The following is a 15,243-nucleotide window of genomic DNA, read 5'->3' as shown; positions in this document are numbered from 1 at the left end:
ACACGCTTTCTTAAAATCCTTCTGTGGGGTGGCCACGGCTGTTCACCCATCTGTCAGCTTCTGGCAGCTCCTCTCTGCAGGGCTCTGCCACGTGGCACCTCCTTGCCCCAAGGTCAGGCAGAGACAAGCCTCTCTGTGCTGCCATGTGCTTCTCTGTGCTCCCATGTGCTCCTGCAGGTGTGTGCCACGGCCTGCAGCTCAGCTCCATCCTGTCTCTGACCACAATTCCCTCTTTTTTTGTTTTATACAAACAAGAATCACTAAACGAAACACTCCCAACATTAGAACATTCCAACATTGGCCCACAACCCAAACCAAACAAGCTCCATTCCTCTTGTTCTCTCAGCTTCCCCACAAGCTGATGATAAAGCCAGAACAACCAAGGTTGGTTGAATCACTCTTGCAGGTACCCATCATGGACTGGAATCTATGAAAACACAAGCATAACTTTGTCCTCAGGTTATCAATGGAAAGGGTCCTTCCCATTTTCTACTTTCAAGATTCTTAGTAAGTCTGAGTGAACTTGTGATTCACAAAAATGTTGTTAGACTGCAGTTAGGTCATTCTGAATGTGATTGTAAAAATTAAGAACATGTAAGGCCTTTGTGGGGAATATAGCCCATCCCCACACTCCCTCTTTTTTGTTTTAACAACTATAACATGAACATGTTTCAACCCAGTAAAACAATGCATCTAAAAAGCAACAAGCACTACTGAGCAAAAATAAGCCAGATAATACCTTTAACTGCCTAAATGCTTTACCATCACCCACAGTCTGCCATCGCTGGAGAGTCCTGTTGCTGTTGACCTCATTTCAGAGAGACAAGACACACTCTTTTAAGATGTGAAAAAATCTACCACTTTATTTTATATATCCCTTTATATAGTTTCATAAACCCTCCCATGTCTCTCCCCTATTGGTCAGTAATTAGCTGTTACCCCATAGTAATTGGTCAGTCTTGAACAAGGTGTCTACGTGCAAGAAAGGGTTGTTTGTGAGATATTGTTTTATTCTTTTGCTGAGACGGTTGGGATTGTTGAAACAAGAAAACAGTCCTAATCTGTAGAATTCTTTTGCAGGGAAACAGGTTGGTTTTTGCTGTTACAGGTTTCTGTTTTCATGAAGAGCTGTTAGCTTTCTCACAGCTATGTCAGACCAAGGTAGGATTCAGTCTGCAAGGCCTTATACAGGCCTGCTGTTTGCCACCACAGAGACCCATTTCACAGTGAGAACCTGGAAAGCTCTCCCTGGACAAGGTTTCTAAGTTTGCCTCAAAAGGGGGTCCAGCTTTTATAAGACCAAATCAGCAAGTCAAAATGAATTGATTACATTTCTAGTGCAGAAACACTTGGGTCTGATGGTATATTTCCCTAACTAGCCAGGGCCAGGGCTAGGCCAGGGCCCAAGCCTTGACTGGAAGGGTTTCCCCAAGATATGTACAAGCAAACCTTTATTAATGTAACCAAAAGAATGCATATAAGTAACATTAAATAATTATCTCACAACTAAATGCCTTCCTAAAAACTCTATGTATTAATGCTGTCTGGATCCAGAAATATACTACCATCACCCAGTTAACCTTTAATCTAATTAACTGTCATGTTAAAACCTACAGCTTAGCGAAAATATAAAGTTAGTTTTTAACAAGAGCAAAAAAATACTTAAAAATACAGGAGCATCCATAACAAAAAGCAATTAGAACAATCCAGGGGGTCACAAGGTGGTGTGGTAAAAAAGCAGTCTTTGAGATAGGCTCCAGGATTGTGGCAACATTCTGAGTAACAAAAACAGGACAGTTTCACAGACCAGCGGCAGGAACTTTATCCCAGGCTTGCAGCCCCCTGCAGAAGGTGGCGGCCCAGTCCCCCTGGGCAACCCCTGCCTTGTGCAGGGAGCAGGGACGTGGCACTGCGCCTGCCAGTGCCACCAGGCTCCTTGGGTCCCCTTCTTACTGCCCACATGCAGAGAGCTGCTCACGTCCCACCGGCCCTGCTCTGTCACCGGCGCAGCGTTTGCCTCCATCCCCTGGCTGTGCCGTGTGCCCGCCAGCATGGCACAGCTCTGCCATGTGCCCGCCAGCATGGCACAGCCCTGCCGTGTGCCTGCCACCATGTGCTTGGCGCCTTGCGCTCACTGCCGCCGCTACAGCACCGTGCCCCTGCAGCTGCCCACGCCCTCCCGCCCTCCCGCTGCTGCTGCTGCTGCTGCTGCTGCTACACTCTTGCAGAGGGCACACAGAGAGGGAACACATACCGTGAATGGCACACAGAGAGGGAACAGGGTACCGTCAATGGCACACAGAGAGGGAACACATACCGTGAATGGCCCACCTGGCTCCAGCTGCTCACCACAACACGGCTCCACCTGATGGCACAGGGCAGAGCAAGCACTTCTAGGATACTGTCAGGGTGCCCTCGGGGATCAAATGGGTTGGGGAACCAGAAGCCATCTTCTGGTTCTCCTCCATCAGCCCCAACAGACTTATGGTCATTTGCTGGCAGTGCAGAAGGGGTCAGCACAGCTCCTGCAGTGGCACAAGTGCCCTTCATTGTCCATGCACCATGAGTGCCTTGCATACTGTCCACCACGGACGCAAAAGCTTTGTCAGTGCTGCATTGACTTGCATAACTCTGTCCCACAATGCATGCCCAAAAGTGTCCCATGTCTGAGGGTCAAAAATATTGGTGTCATCTAAAGTTGAATCCTAGTCTTTTGCCCAGAAGAAGAATCCATCCAAATCTGTGGATTCAACTTTCCTGACATGCTTTTAAAAATCTCTTCTCATGTCACTGCAACGTTCTGTTCATCCCCCATTGTTCTCAGCTGCTACCTTCAGTCTTGCAGAAAAGTTGATTGGCACCACGAGCTTCATTTCAGCTCCCAGGCTTCGTTTCAGCTCCCAGGCTTCATTTCAGCCACCTGTTAAGTTCAGTCGAGCGTTGCTACCGGTGCAACCACTAGTTGCCTATCAAGTCCCAATGTGGGATGCCATTTTTAACAACTGAGGCACAGACTCAGACCAGCAAGGAATCAGAATCATTTATTCAAAGAAACAAGATGGTTTTATAGACTGCTTCAAGATACAGTATTTCCTTATACGGTAATTCTCACTAAGCAACCTATCACCCATCACCACGTCAGCAACACGCTTTCTTAAAATCCTTCTGTGGGTGGCCACGGCTCTTCACCCATCTGTCAGCTTCTGGCAGCTCGTCTCTGCAGGGCTCTGCCACGTGGCACCTCCTTGCCCCAAGGTCAGGCAGAGACAAGCCTCTCTGTGCTGCCATGTGCTTCTCTGTGCTCCCATGTGCTCCTGCAGGTGCGTGCCACGGCCTGCAGCTCAGCTCCATCCTGTCTCTGACCACAGTTTTGCCCATTTTATGCAGGAGAAAGAAAAGCAGGGGGCAATCCCTGTTGAGAATAAAGTCCTCTTGTATTCTGGGAATCCAAGAGTGAGCAAGGACAGGGAAGGACTTTCTGGCACGTTCAAGAGGATCATATTGTTCCAAATGCTTGCAGAACCAGCGAACGTTTCCAGTAGTGTGTGCTTTGGGATCACAGAGATCTTCCCTTCCTACCTGCAATGCTTGTTTCCCCTCAGCTGGGCCATGGCAGCTGTGCAGTTGCAGGTGGGTGCCCAATTCCAGGTGCCTGCACACAGCCACCTTCCTCCTCCAGCAGCAGGACACACATTGCCTTGGATCAGGGCTCCGGGGCTGCGCATGGCTTGCTGCTCCAGTGAAGGCAGAGTGACCTGGATGCCTTCCTACTGGGTTTGGGTATCAAAGACTCCCTAATGGGGTACCTGAAGGTGTAGAGAGAGGGAGGGGCAGGAACAACCTCAGAGATAAACTCCATTGTATAGGAGGGTGGAGACTCTGGAATGGCCTCAGGAAGGAGTCAGGCATTGATCTGTTATCTTTGAGGCGTTCAAATCTCAAATATCAGTTGTCTCCTTAAGGAAAATGAGGAAAGACACTTTTAATGTTCCTAGAGTGGCAAAGCCCTACCCTCAGTAGACAAGAATCCACACAAGGGCAACATGTTTTGAATGCCCCAAGCCTAGAAAAATCTTCACTGGCAGCTCATGCCTCATTAGGTCTAACAATATCTGCTGTGCAGACAAGGGTAGGCCTCTTCAGGATGTGATGCCTGGAGGAGACATCATCCATGGTGTTAAATCTTCAAAACCCTGTTGAGTGTTGTACTCTTGTGAGTTTTGGTTGGTTTGTTTTTTTTTTTTTTTTTCCCGGTGCTATAAAATGTTTGGATTTGAGATCACTTATGCCAGCTTTTATGTTTTAAAGATTCAGGCTATTTGTTGTTTTTCTCCAGTCCCCAGCTGCCTGTGTCCTAGTATCACTGAGGACTCTCAGCTATTCTGTTGTGTACCTTGTATCAGTAGATTTCCAGACCTTATGGCAGTACAGAAATGCTTGGGAAAATGCAGTTAGTGTATTCCACAAGCCTGGAAAGCAGAGACAAAGAAAAGTCACCAAAAACACATTAAAAATATCAGAATCTTTACTCTTGACATTTTACCTTTTCAAAATTGAAGGCAGAAGGAACTTGTTTGATGCTCTGTTAAAATCTCTATAAAATCTTACCCAACTTTGGTCTAATCTGTCCTGTGGGTTAGCAGAGAAGCTGTGGTGGGAAGGCAAGGCTTGCCGCTGTTTTGCTGAGTGTGCTGTGCTTGTGGAGGGGAGCTCCAAGCTCCAGTGAGAAATAAGATGGCTGTGGCAGCTGAGTGGTTTTTCAAAACATGATACAAGTGCTGTGTACTAAGCATATGACTGACATCCAGGGAGGCTGAGACAAGAAGAGGAGAGCTACCACAGTAATGTAATCAGAGGCATTAACACTGGTTGATGGCAGACCTGGAAAGCAGGATGTGGACAGGAGAGATCTGGCAGAGCTGATGCTGGCAGAGAGCTGGCTTCTCCCCATGGATGAGATAATATTTGGTCAGCCATGTGCATACTCTGTTGCTCATAACAAACTCCTCTGAAAGGACCAAAGCTTAGGGGCTCTTAAAAAGTTAATGAGAAAAAGGGAAAACAGAATAGTTTCATACATCACTCAGGTGTGGGCTGGAAGGAGGAGTTTTCCTGCATGAGAGTTCTTGGAGGTCCAAATAGTTTCTTCTCTTGCTGGACCAGAATGTGAAACACTCAGAAATTGCTCCCTAACTGTAATATGATGGGAGAAATCAAGCTGAGGTCAATAGAATCTTGATTTCTAAACTTACATTGTTTTAGTTTTGACGCTTTATAAGCTTTTAGAAGTAGTATCTTAGAAGTTGATATTAGAATTTTTAATTGAATCAGAAAATTTCCTGTACAAAATGACGAACTATTTACATATTCCAGCCACTTTGAAGAGCAAACCTTTCCCTGTAAGAACAGAAATAAGCTGACCTTTTCTGACCGAAAGCACCTTCCGATAAGTTGGCTTTCCTTATTGAAAAAACAACAAAAAAACACCCAAAAAGCCAAACAAACAAACAAAAAAAAACCCCCACAAAACAAAAAATCCACTAACATAAAACAAACAAAACACTCCACCAATTCTCTGCTGAGTCCAAACCTGGGGGATCAGCTCCCAGGAGAAAATATGTCATAAAAAGTAGTCCAAGTGTGATGTGTCAACACTGATAATTATATTTTTACCTGAAAGACCTTTGCTCTTCCAGTGAGCCCAATCTCACATGTGCTGGCACATCACAGTTGGAAGTGTTGTACCAGGCTGGGCTGTGCGGTGCATCTCTGTTCAGAGCTGTGTCCTGATGAAGTGTAGGAGGAAAAAGTTCTGAGATCAGTGGGAAATTTATCCAGTAACTTCCTTCCTACTGTTATCTGACAAACTTTTCTAAAAATCCCTTGTACCTACCTGTACTCTGCTGACAGCAAGTGGGATCCTTAAAGGCTGTTCTAAAATTCCTGCTTACAGCCAGAAATACAGTTACAAGTTGTTGATTCCTTCCCTCTCTGTGCCACAAAGGGACCAGCTGCCATGTTTGGTGTGAGGTGCAATTTTGGCATCTTGGAAAGAAGTTGAAGCTGGAAGTGTTGTTCTGAGAAGCTCTTCAGAGGATGGAGGTGGAGAGGACCATATTGTGCAGCAGAGGAGTGTCAGGAAGGATATGACCACAGTGAGGGTGAGCTTCTGGACATGCAGGAGCAGAGCTGAGGTAGCACTTGGACTGCAAAACACAAGGGCTGCCTTTACAGGATGTGCTGAAGGGGATGTGCCCCAGTCCCGAATTGGGGAGTGAGAAGAGAAACTCCAGTTATTTCAGAGGAATGCAGGGCAGGAGAAGGGGAGTCACAGGGGGAGAACAGTGCAACCTGAGTTCATCTGTTCCTTATCAGATGTCACCACCTTCTGTTCTGGCCTGACCTGGCAGAGCCCAGGGCTGTTGCCATGAGCCCTCTGACAGGCCTGGAACTCAGTGGTGCATCAAGGGATGTCTAGAAAAACATTTCTGGCTGCAGTGGATTCTCCAGGAGGCTCTTCCTGGGAATTTGGTCCTGCTGGAGGGAAGGAAAAGAGGGACATTGGTCTGTGATTTTGGGGAAAATGACAGTGAGCAAACGACCATCAGGAAATGACAGAGGTTGTGGCTGCTCCATCCCTGCAAGTGTAAAAGAACGGGTTGGATGGGGCTCAGAGCAACCTGGTCTGGTGGAAGATGTCCCTGTCCGTGGTAGAGCGTGGGACAGGACCTTTGGGGACCTTTCCAACATAAACCATTCTGTGATTCTGTGACAGCAAAAGTTTCTTCTGTGGCCTACATGGAAATACTGATGGCATTGTGATACCTGGCAATGCAGTCCCTCGCAATGAATGGAGAAGGAGGAGGAAGGGCCCCATCAGGCGTTGTCAAAAGCCACAGGAAAAATTAGCCCAAAATGATCCCCTATAACCCCTAAAACACAAAGGTGGGGAACAGTACCATAGATTGGTTGCTACTGGTGTCCAATTCTGGTGTCCACTCTGAGAGGGTGAACTGCTCCCTTTGGAGTTGGAGGTGTTTCTTAGGGCAGTGGAGTCCAGAAGAGCTAGAGGGTTCAGTAAGTCAGTCCCTTTATTAGGTGTAACAGCTTCCACAACTCCTCTCCACCCAAAATCAAACTGAAATGCACTAATGAAATTTAAACCTCCTTGAACAATGTTCACTGCAAGTGGTCCTAATTAACGTTCCCCAAATGGCTGTAATTAGCTACCAGCTGATGGAATATTTACTCCAGGATTTTTTCTTTAAAAACACAACCCAATACAGACACAAACAACTATTTATTTAATTATTTATTTTACAAATTCCTACCACTAATCATGCTGAAAATGTGACTTACAGAGCAGGAGCTGAAACTGGAGTGGCTCTTGTACTGAAAGAAAAACAGATTAAAGCACAGGAAAAGCAGCTTGCACAAGCAGGCAGCACTCCCAGAGCCATTTGCTGCAGCAACTTAACAAAGTACAATAAATTAGCAATTTTAAAATAACACAATTTCCCCCATCACCTTGCAGGAGCAGTTTTTCCACGATGCTCTGCCGGCTCCTCTCCACGTCTCTTTTGCCAAACTAGTCGGCTCCAGTTCGGTCATAAATCGCTCGATGTCACGCAATGAAGGGGAGGGGACGGAGCTCCCTCTGTGTTCCCAGCCCTGGCAAATCCTTTATCGAGCTCGAAGAACCTCCGCTCCCATTGCTAATCCGCGCCTGCCTCCCCTCGGACAGGCCTGGCCACTTCCTCTCCCAACAATCCTCTCCTGCTTGTTTGCTTTTAGGAAAGCTGATTCAGCCTTGGAGCGAGCGGCTGCAACAGCCGCAGCGCTGTGGGTCCTGCTCCTGCTGCCTGCAATGAGCCGAACGAACTGCAGTGGAATTGCTTCATTCCAGCTGGAGCAAGACCTATCTTTAATCATTTTGAGGCCTCTTTTCCCGACTGTGGTGGCAGTTTGGCCTTGGAAAGGCGAGAGTGTGTCTTGGGGGCTGCTGAGGCACGCGGGTTGTGTCTCACAGATGTTATACCTGCTGGATCAGCCCTGAACCAGGGGCCCGGCCCATTCCAGGTGGTGTTCCCAGGGGGCAAGGATGGAGTGGGGATCAGCTGGGGGTGCTGAGGTGCCCTTGTACCCTTTACTCCGGGGGATGAGAGTGGTTTGGGGAGTGAGATTGCTCGTGAGTGTGTAAGATGGAGACTGGAGAGGAGGTGAAGAACTGGGGGGTGGGATGTCATACGTGCACTCCCTCTCTGGGGTATCCTGGGACAGGGGGCAGGTCAACCTCTTCTACCCTGGTGGTGGCATGTCCCTAGGCCAGCCCTGCCCCACCCCCAGGCCCTGGCTGGATCTGACCCTCTCCTTGTGCCTGTCATGCCCCAGCACCCTCTGCCCCTTGCTGCCCCGCCATCTGTGATCACCCCCTGCCCCACCTTGCTGACCCTCAGCCCTGACCTCACCCCAAGGCTGGATCCAAGCCCTGCATTGTGCCTGCCCCCACATCCCTCCATGACCCCATAGTCCACCTTGACATTCTGTTGCCCCTCAGCCCTGTCTGACCACCCTCCATCCATCCTGCGGCCCCCAGGCCTGCCCTGACCCCCAGGCCCTTCTAACCCCGCCTTGTGCCTAGCACCCCAGTCCCGCAGAGCCCACGGGACTCTGAACATCTGCTTCCTGCCCACACGTCTATTACTCCCCAGTGCCCCCCAGGCCTGTCCCCATCCCAGAGCTAGATCTGAACTGCCCTTGAGCCCGCTGCCCCTTCAGCCCCCCCGAATCCTGTAACCCCATGGTCCCTCCTGAGCCCTTGCTGCTCCCCCAGACCTGTGTGACACCTGCCATGCCCCCTGCCCCCTCAGACCTGCCCTGAGCCGCAGGTCCAAATGAGGGCCAAGCCCCACCCCGGATCCCGTAGAACTCTGATCCCTGCTGCCCCCCTGCCCTGTGTGACCCCCGCCCATTCCCCCTGCTCTGACCCCCCGGCCCCACTGACCCCCCCACCTGCCGCCCCCGCCCCTCCCTCCGCCCCCTCAGGCCCCACCCCATTCAAGCCACGCCCCCTCTGACCCCCCTTCCCCCTCCCGCCGCGCAAGTCTCGCGAGACGCGGCGCGGTTTCCCCAGCGCGTGTGCCCCCATCGGCCGGGCCGGGCCCAGCGCCGCGGGGCGGGAGGGACGAGGGGCCGCACCTGCCCCGGCCCCACCGCGCCCGCCGGCCCCGTGCACCCCCCGCCCCGCCCGCCCGCCCCACCTGGCCGCCGGGTCTTTCCGCGAGGCCTTTGTCCTTCCGCCGCCGGCCCGCGCGCGCTCCGGCCCGGCCAGGCCCCTCACGCGAGGCCGGGGATCCGCGGCCTACCCCCAGCCCGGAACCTTCCCTCTCCACCCCTCGCCACCCTTCCCCTCCGCCCTTCTCAGCCTCAGTGCCCGCGGTTCAAGCCGCGGAGCCGCCCCCGGCCTCCTCTTCCCGCCCGTGCCGCCGCCGCCGCAGCAGGTTCCCTCCCTCCCTCCTCCTCCTGCTGCTGCTCCTGCCCCCGGCGGCGGCGGGATCCGCGCGGTGCCCGGGGAGCGCTGGGCCGGGCGGCGGCGGCAGGAGCGGCAGCGCCAGGTGAGACCCCCAGGGGCGGCGGGGGCAGCGTGGGGACACTTCTCGCCTCGTCCCCAACCGGCCTGAGAGTGGGTGGGGGCGGCCACGGGGAAGGCGGTGGCGGGGGCTGGTACCGCGGCCCGGGTCACGGTTGCAGGGCCGCGGCCTGAGAGCCAGGGCGGCGGCAGCGCGGCCTGGGCCCCTCGCTGGGCACCGAGCAGCGCAGGCCCCGCGGCCCGGCCCGGCCCGGCCCGGCCTGGCGGGCGGGGGTGAGAGCTGGGGGCGGCGGAGGGGCTTGGTCTGCGAAGCCTCGGGATGAGGGCTGAGGCGGTGCTGGAGGGGAGGAGGAAGAGGCCGAGGCGGTGCAGCAGCTGGCAGCGGGGCAAGGCTGCTTGCTTGGCGGCTGCTGCGTCTGCGTCCCGAGTGGGTAGGAGAGGGGTGTTGGAAATCCCCTCCCAGGAGGACAGGAGGGAATGCTAGCCCTGCCTGGAGGGATGCAACGGGTCCCGGAGCAGCCCCCGGCGGGGGGAACTTGTGTCAGCCCCTTCCCCAGAGCAGCATCCCGGTGTGGGGATGCGATTCCCTGCGGATGGTCGCCCCATGATGGACGAGAACCCTGGGAGCGCTTGAACATCTTTGCGTTTGCGGCTTGTCTGTCATTTTCCTCGCTACTCAGATTTCCTGTTTTGAAAACTGGGCTGAGAGCTTTGTTGGGCTTTTAGAGCCCGTGGCAGAAATATGGTTGTTTAATAACCACTTTTAGGATCCCGTTAGTTTTTGAAGGTTGGGACTGATTTGGGAGAGGAGTTGAGAATGCCCCCGGATGGATTCACTTTGCCCCTGTGATTTGGAGCCGCAGCGTTTGGAGGAAGCAGCAGGGACAAAATGGACAGTTCATAAAAGGAACAATTGTGCACTGCCTGTTCTAGAGGGCACTTGCTGCCCTTCAAGAACTTTCCTCATCGCATATGCTCTTTACACAGCAAATCTTTATCTTCTGTTTCTGGCCTTTTTATTTTTTTCTACCTTAGTCCAGAAAATGGAACTGGAACAGACATTTCTGGAAATGAACTTGATTGGTGCAGTTGGGAAGATGTGATTCACAGTTGTAATAAATGGTGAATTTTGTCCCATTTTTTTCTCAGTTCAGGATTTGAATTATGTATTTCCTGATTTTTAACCTGTTTACACAGTTATGCAGGGTAGATTTTTAACCCTTCAAATAAGGCCACCCATAGTGTTGGGTTGCCAAGAGGTACCCCAGGTACCTTTTGGGCGTAAAAGCTGCTATTTTAGAAGGATCTGATGCTTTACCTTGTAAATTAAGAGGTTTAATTGTGTGTTATTTTCTTCTTATAATCCCATTCTGTGCTTGGAAGAAGCAAAGCTGTTATCAGTGAAATCTTGAGTTCATGGAGCTTGAGTATTTCCAGGATTGGCCAAAAATAAATTATGGGGTAAAGAATGTTGCTTTTTTTTTCTTCTAGTCATGCAGCACAGATGAAAAGCTCTGAAGCTTTTAGTCATAACACTCTGGTCCCATGTTTTCATTTTAATAAAGCATCCAGTGGGAAAATGTGTCATAATTTGTTTCTTGGATTTAGAGATCTTGAAATGGCTGGTACAACAGAGGAGAGGAAACTCCAGCAGGGTTATGGTTTAAATACTATAATATGGTGGCAAAGTCATGTTGTTACTACATGGTAATCTTGCATTTCTCTTGCAAGAAAATGCTGTCTACATGGTTGTGCTGCAGAATAGGCACTCTTAAGTTTCGTCAGTGGCACGGAGTACTAAATGTCTCTGTCTTTCCTTGCATTTCATAATCTGAGTGTTATTCTTCCATAGCAGCAGAAATGATGGAAGAATTGCATAGCCTGGACCCACGCAGGCAGGAGCTCCTGGAGGCCAGGTTCACCGGGGTTGGGGTTGCCAAGGTGAGTGTGAGTACCTGTGGTGACAGCTATGACTGCTTAGCCATCCTGCCTTGTGCTTGGATTGGGTTTTTTGATTTCTACATGGATAATTTTTCTTTGCACACAAATTCTGTGTCACTTGTTGTGTTTTGAGCTCTAACCTGTGAAGTATGTTAGAGAGGAATGAAAATGGGATCTCTGAGCAGATGTTTTGTTGTACAGAAGATTTTGGGCTCTAATTAAGTTCTTAGGAATTGTTCCATCTTATGGCATCTTGTGTGCCCAAAGCACTCCATGACAACTTTGTAGAACTGGGAATCTCATCTGGCCCTTCCTTTCTCCAATAACATCTTTGAGAGCTGAATTTGGCTGCTGATGGGATACAGTTTCAAGTGTTGTGTGTTGGATACAACACATAACCAAACTGAAACATTGAGTCCTATTCTCTGGGGTGCAGGAGCTAAAATTTTCTACCCCATCAGACAGAACATACAAAAAAATGTTTGCATGGCAGCTCTCCTGTGTCTGATCCACAACCTGCTAATAAAATCCCATCTTTATCCTCATGTACAGCTTCCACTTGGTCAGGCACTATCTAAAGCAAGGCACCCGAGTAACAACCTTGTGTCATTGCTTCGTGTCCTGCCATTAAGCTGTGACTTCTCAAGGTGCTTGGTAGTGTTAATGTCAGACTTTCTGAGCAATGAAATGGTGACAGAACTAATTTTAAACTAGGTCAGGGATAATGAGTTAATTTTTGAGGGAGATACTGAATTTTGAACATGAAGGTAAAGCAACACATTGTTAGATGATTTTCTAAAGCCATTTAAAATTGTTTTGAGATAAAACCTTGTAGATGCCGCATTTCTCTGAAAAACACAAAGTGATTCAAAACTTGAAAGAGTTTTGTTTGGATTTTCACTTTTCTTTCTGCTCTGCCTCTCAGACAGAGTTGAGTCTGGGAAGAGAGCAAAAGGAAGCCAAATGCTCAGCTGTAAGAAAGATTAACACTAGAAGTTAAGAGGTAACAATTTCAGTTGCTGAAGTAAGAGTGTGGGGATTTTTTATCTTTTTCCCTACTCTTAAGACTTCTAACATATTAAATTCTTTTTATTGCATGAAAGTTGATGGCATTTACTGTGCTGTGATCTTGTTTCATACAATGTTACAACTTTTCATGTACTTTATCACCTGTTTCTTGCCTCCTGGCCCCCGTTTTGTCACTTCAGAATCTTTAGCTGTACCAGTGCAGATAAACCCAAACATCTTACTAGAACAGCTAAAAGCATAGACACTGGTATAGCTTTAAAGCAGTACCAATGTGTTTAGCTTTCACAAAGAATGTTAGGAACTCTTCCTTTTAAAGGAATAACCTTTGAGAGATACAGGAAAGCAAATCTTAATTATGTTTCCAATATGTTTAGAGCAGAAAGTACGTGCCCTTTTCTGTAGGGGTGAATACTGAAAACTTGTTTTTAAAGCAATCCAGGGAAAAAAGCCTTATTTGTTGGAGACCTCACTTTGAGCAAAGCTGTTCTGTTACTGAGTTTTATTTTTACCTGTTGTTACAGGGTTATACGTTGTACTAGCCAGTAAACTGTTAAAGTGTATTACACTTATTGCAAACAATATATTTATTTACTTGCATTCTTGCTAATTTGTAATAGATCAGCCAACCATTGATATAAATTAGCATGACTCTACTATGTTGCAGCAAATTTTGGTTGCAATATTAATTTCAGCTACTACATTCCCTCCCAGGTTGGTGCTTCAAATTCCCTCCCTACCCCCCCAAGCCTCCGTCCGTCATGCTCCGCACTGGCATTGGTAGGTCACTGTCTTCAAGGGAATATATTGGGAAAGCTGTGATACAATTTTGTGTGATTCAGCTGAGATTTTTAGCTGGCTCCAATGAAATGTTTAACGAAAGAACCATGTAGTAAGTGAGTGCCATCTAGTGGGGCAGGGCCTGGCCCATCCTCCTGGGATGGAAGGTATCTGGTGCTGTTTATTGCATAAAAGGAAGAAGTGTCATCTCAGATGTGATTGGATGAAGGCAGCAGGCAGTTGCACTGAGCTTCCTGCCTTCCTCCCACTGGGTGTATCTTGCTGTGTATGGAGTCTTTCTTTAATGTTTAGCAGCATTTAATGTTTTTTAATGTTTAGCAGCACAGAGTATATTTTGGACCTGTATAAAATGAAAGCATTCGTATATACCTTAATACAGCTTCAGCTTCAAGCCCACAGTTCATCTGTGTTGTTAAAGAGCAGCTGTAAGTGTTTGGAGGTATGAATGAGAGCAAGCTGATCTAGAACAAGTTTTCAGGCTGGAAACTAGAAAAAAGCTTCTAGCCATCAGAGTAATGGGATTGTGGAAGAGCTTTCCAGTAACAACAGTAGAGGATAGAAATCCTAAACTGTTTTGGAAACAACTGTGTGCTTGTCACCTCCTGTGGTAGCTGAAGGCACAACCCAATGACCAAGGTCATTTGCAGCTCCAAAAGCCTCAAAATTCTGTTGCAAGTCTGTGATGAAGTTTCTTACTTAGTAGCTGAAGAATGTATCTCACTAGAAGCTTGGAGTTAATTCATTGAATCAAATTTATGAGCAAGGAATGTTTCTAGGCAACTGTTATACTCCTGTGCTTCACCCATGTCACTAGATAGCTTCATAAAGCTGGTGATGCTTTAGACGTCTATTCTTGCCATATGGTGAAGTGCCATTCTTCACTAAATTCCCAGAGCAAGTCCCTGAATTAACGCATGACACTGACATTGACTGTTCCTGCTTATTTAGCTCCTGTTTATATTTACATACTGGGAAAACCTAAGTGTATATTCCCATGAGGCATTATGCTGACTAGACATTTTCCTTAGGTCAGGAGGCCCAGGAGACAAAATGTGAGTTGTTTCTCTAGATAATATTGTTTAATTTTGTCTGTTCTCATCTTCCACCTCCCTTTCTCCTATTTGAGTGCTGCCTTTAAGATATCAGGCAAGTTAACTTGAAGGGATTTGTGTCATTTCCACAGACTTCCTGGATAAGAATTTAAATTAGTAGTTGTGATGGGTGAACCTGTATTTGTACACAGCCTGTCTCAGGCTTAACCAGGGTGGATCCTCACAGCGGCACATGTGTCTTCTACAAGTTTGGTTTTCAGAAGATCTCTGAACCAAGCTCTGTGTGCCACTTTTATAGTTAAACTAAAATGGCTGAAGTACTTCTAGGGAGCATAGCTGGGCTCTAGGAATCTTGTAGATCCATCTGACTGTGCCAGAGTTTAAAAAGTCGTGGTCTTGGTAGCTAGTGCTCTTTTTCCTCCTGCTCTGAGGTAATGATGCAGAATATATGCTGCCAAAGAATTGTTCATAAAGAACAGTATTTGCTTGGATTAGTTTGGTTTTTACTTATTCTCTGTAACTTTTGAAGTCTTGATCGCTTCAGCAACTCCAGTTCTGTGATGTACTCAGCAATAGTTTTAGCAGCAAGGTTACCATGTGGAGAATTTGTGTTTGAGGATAATCATATCTTCCTTGGAGGGAAGTGGTGCTGCTCAGTGGTGGTGCCCAACAGGTGTCATAGGCCATGAGAAGAACCAGTTAATAAGAGTTGTAAAACTTAGAATTGAGTTTTGCAGCTCCTGCAGAGTGTGCCAGGACTTTATGCCAGATACTTGAAAATTGTTTGGATGCTTCTGTGTGCAACATTACTTCAAATGTGTTGTCTGGCTGCTA

At 48.2% G+C, this 15,243-nt stretch overlaps 1 protein-coding gene across 5 annotated transcripts in view; it reads left to right on the top strand.

Annotated features, from left to right (window-relative positions):
• The first annotated feature begins 9,190 nt into the window (after nt 1-9,190).
• Nucleotides 9,191-15,243, top strand: part of TLK2 (tousled like kinase 2) — a 42,979-nt gene continuing 36,926 nt past the window's right edge. The window contains exons 1-3 of one of the 5 annotated variants that reach the window (XM_058820443.1): nt 9,191-9,614; nt 11,445-11,530; nt 13,271-13,336. In XM_058820443.1, coding sequence (XP_058676426.1) covers nt 11,450-11,530; nt 13,271-13,336 — 147 coding nt within the window. In that variant the 5' untranslated portion in view covers nt 9,191-9,614; nt 11,445-11,449. Of the gene's footprint in view, nt 9,615-11,441; nt 11,531-13,270; nt 13,337-15,243 lie in introns of all 5 variants that reach the window. The other 4 variants (XM_058820442.1, XM_058820446.1, XM_058820445.1 and 1 more) reach the window with 4 other exon arrangements.

This window comes from Ammospiza caudacuta, chromosome 27 (assembly GCF_027887145.1).
Source record: "Ammospiza caudacuta isolate bAmmCau1 chromosome 27, bAmmCau1.pri, whole genome shotgun sequence".
NCBI lineage: Eukaryota > Metazoa > Chordata > Aves > Passeriformes > Passerellidae > Ammospiza > Ammospiza caudacuta.
The sequence above is the reverse complement of the archived record's forward strand: the minus strand, read 5'-3'. Positions and strand labels throughout refer to the sequence as shown.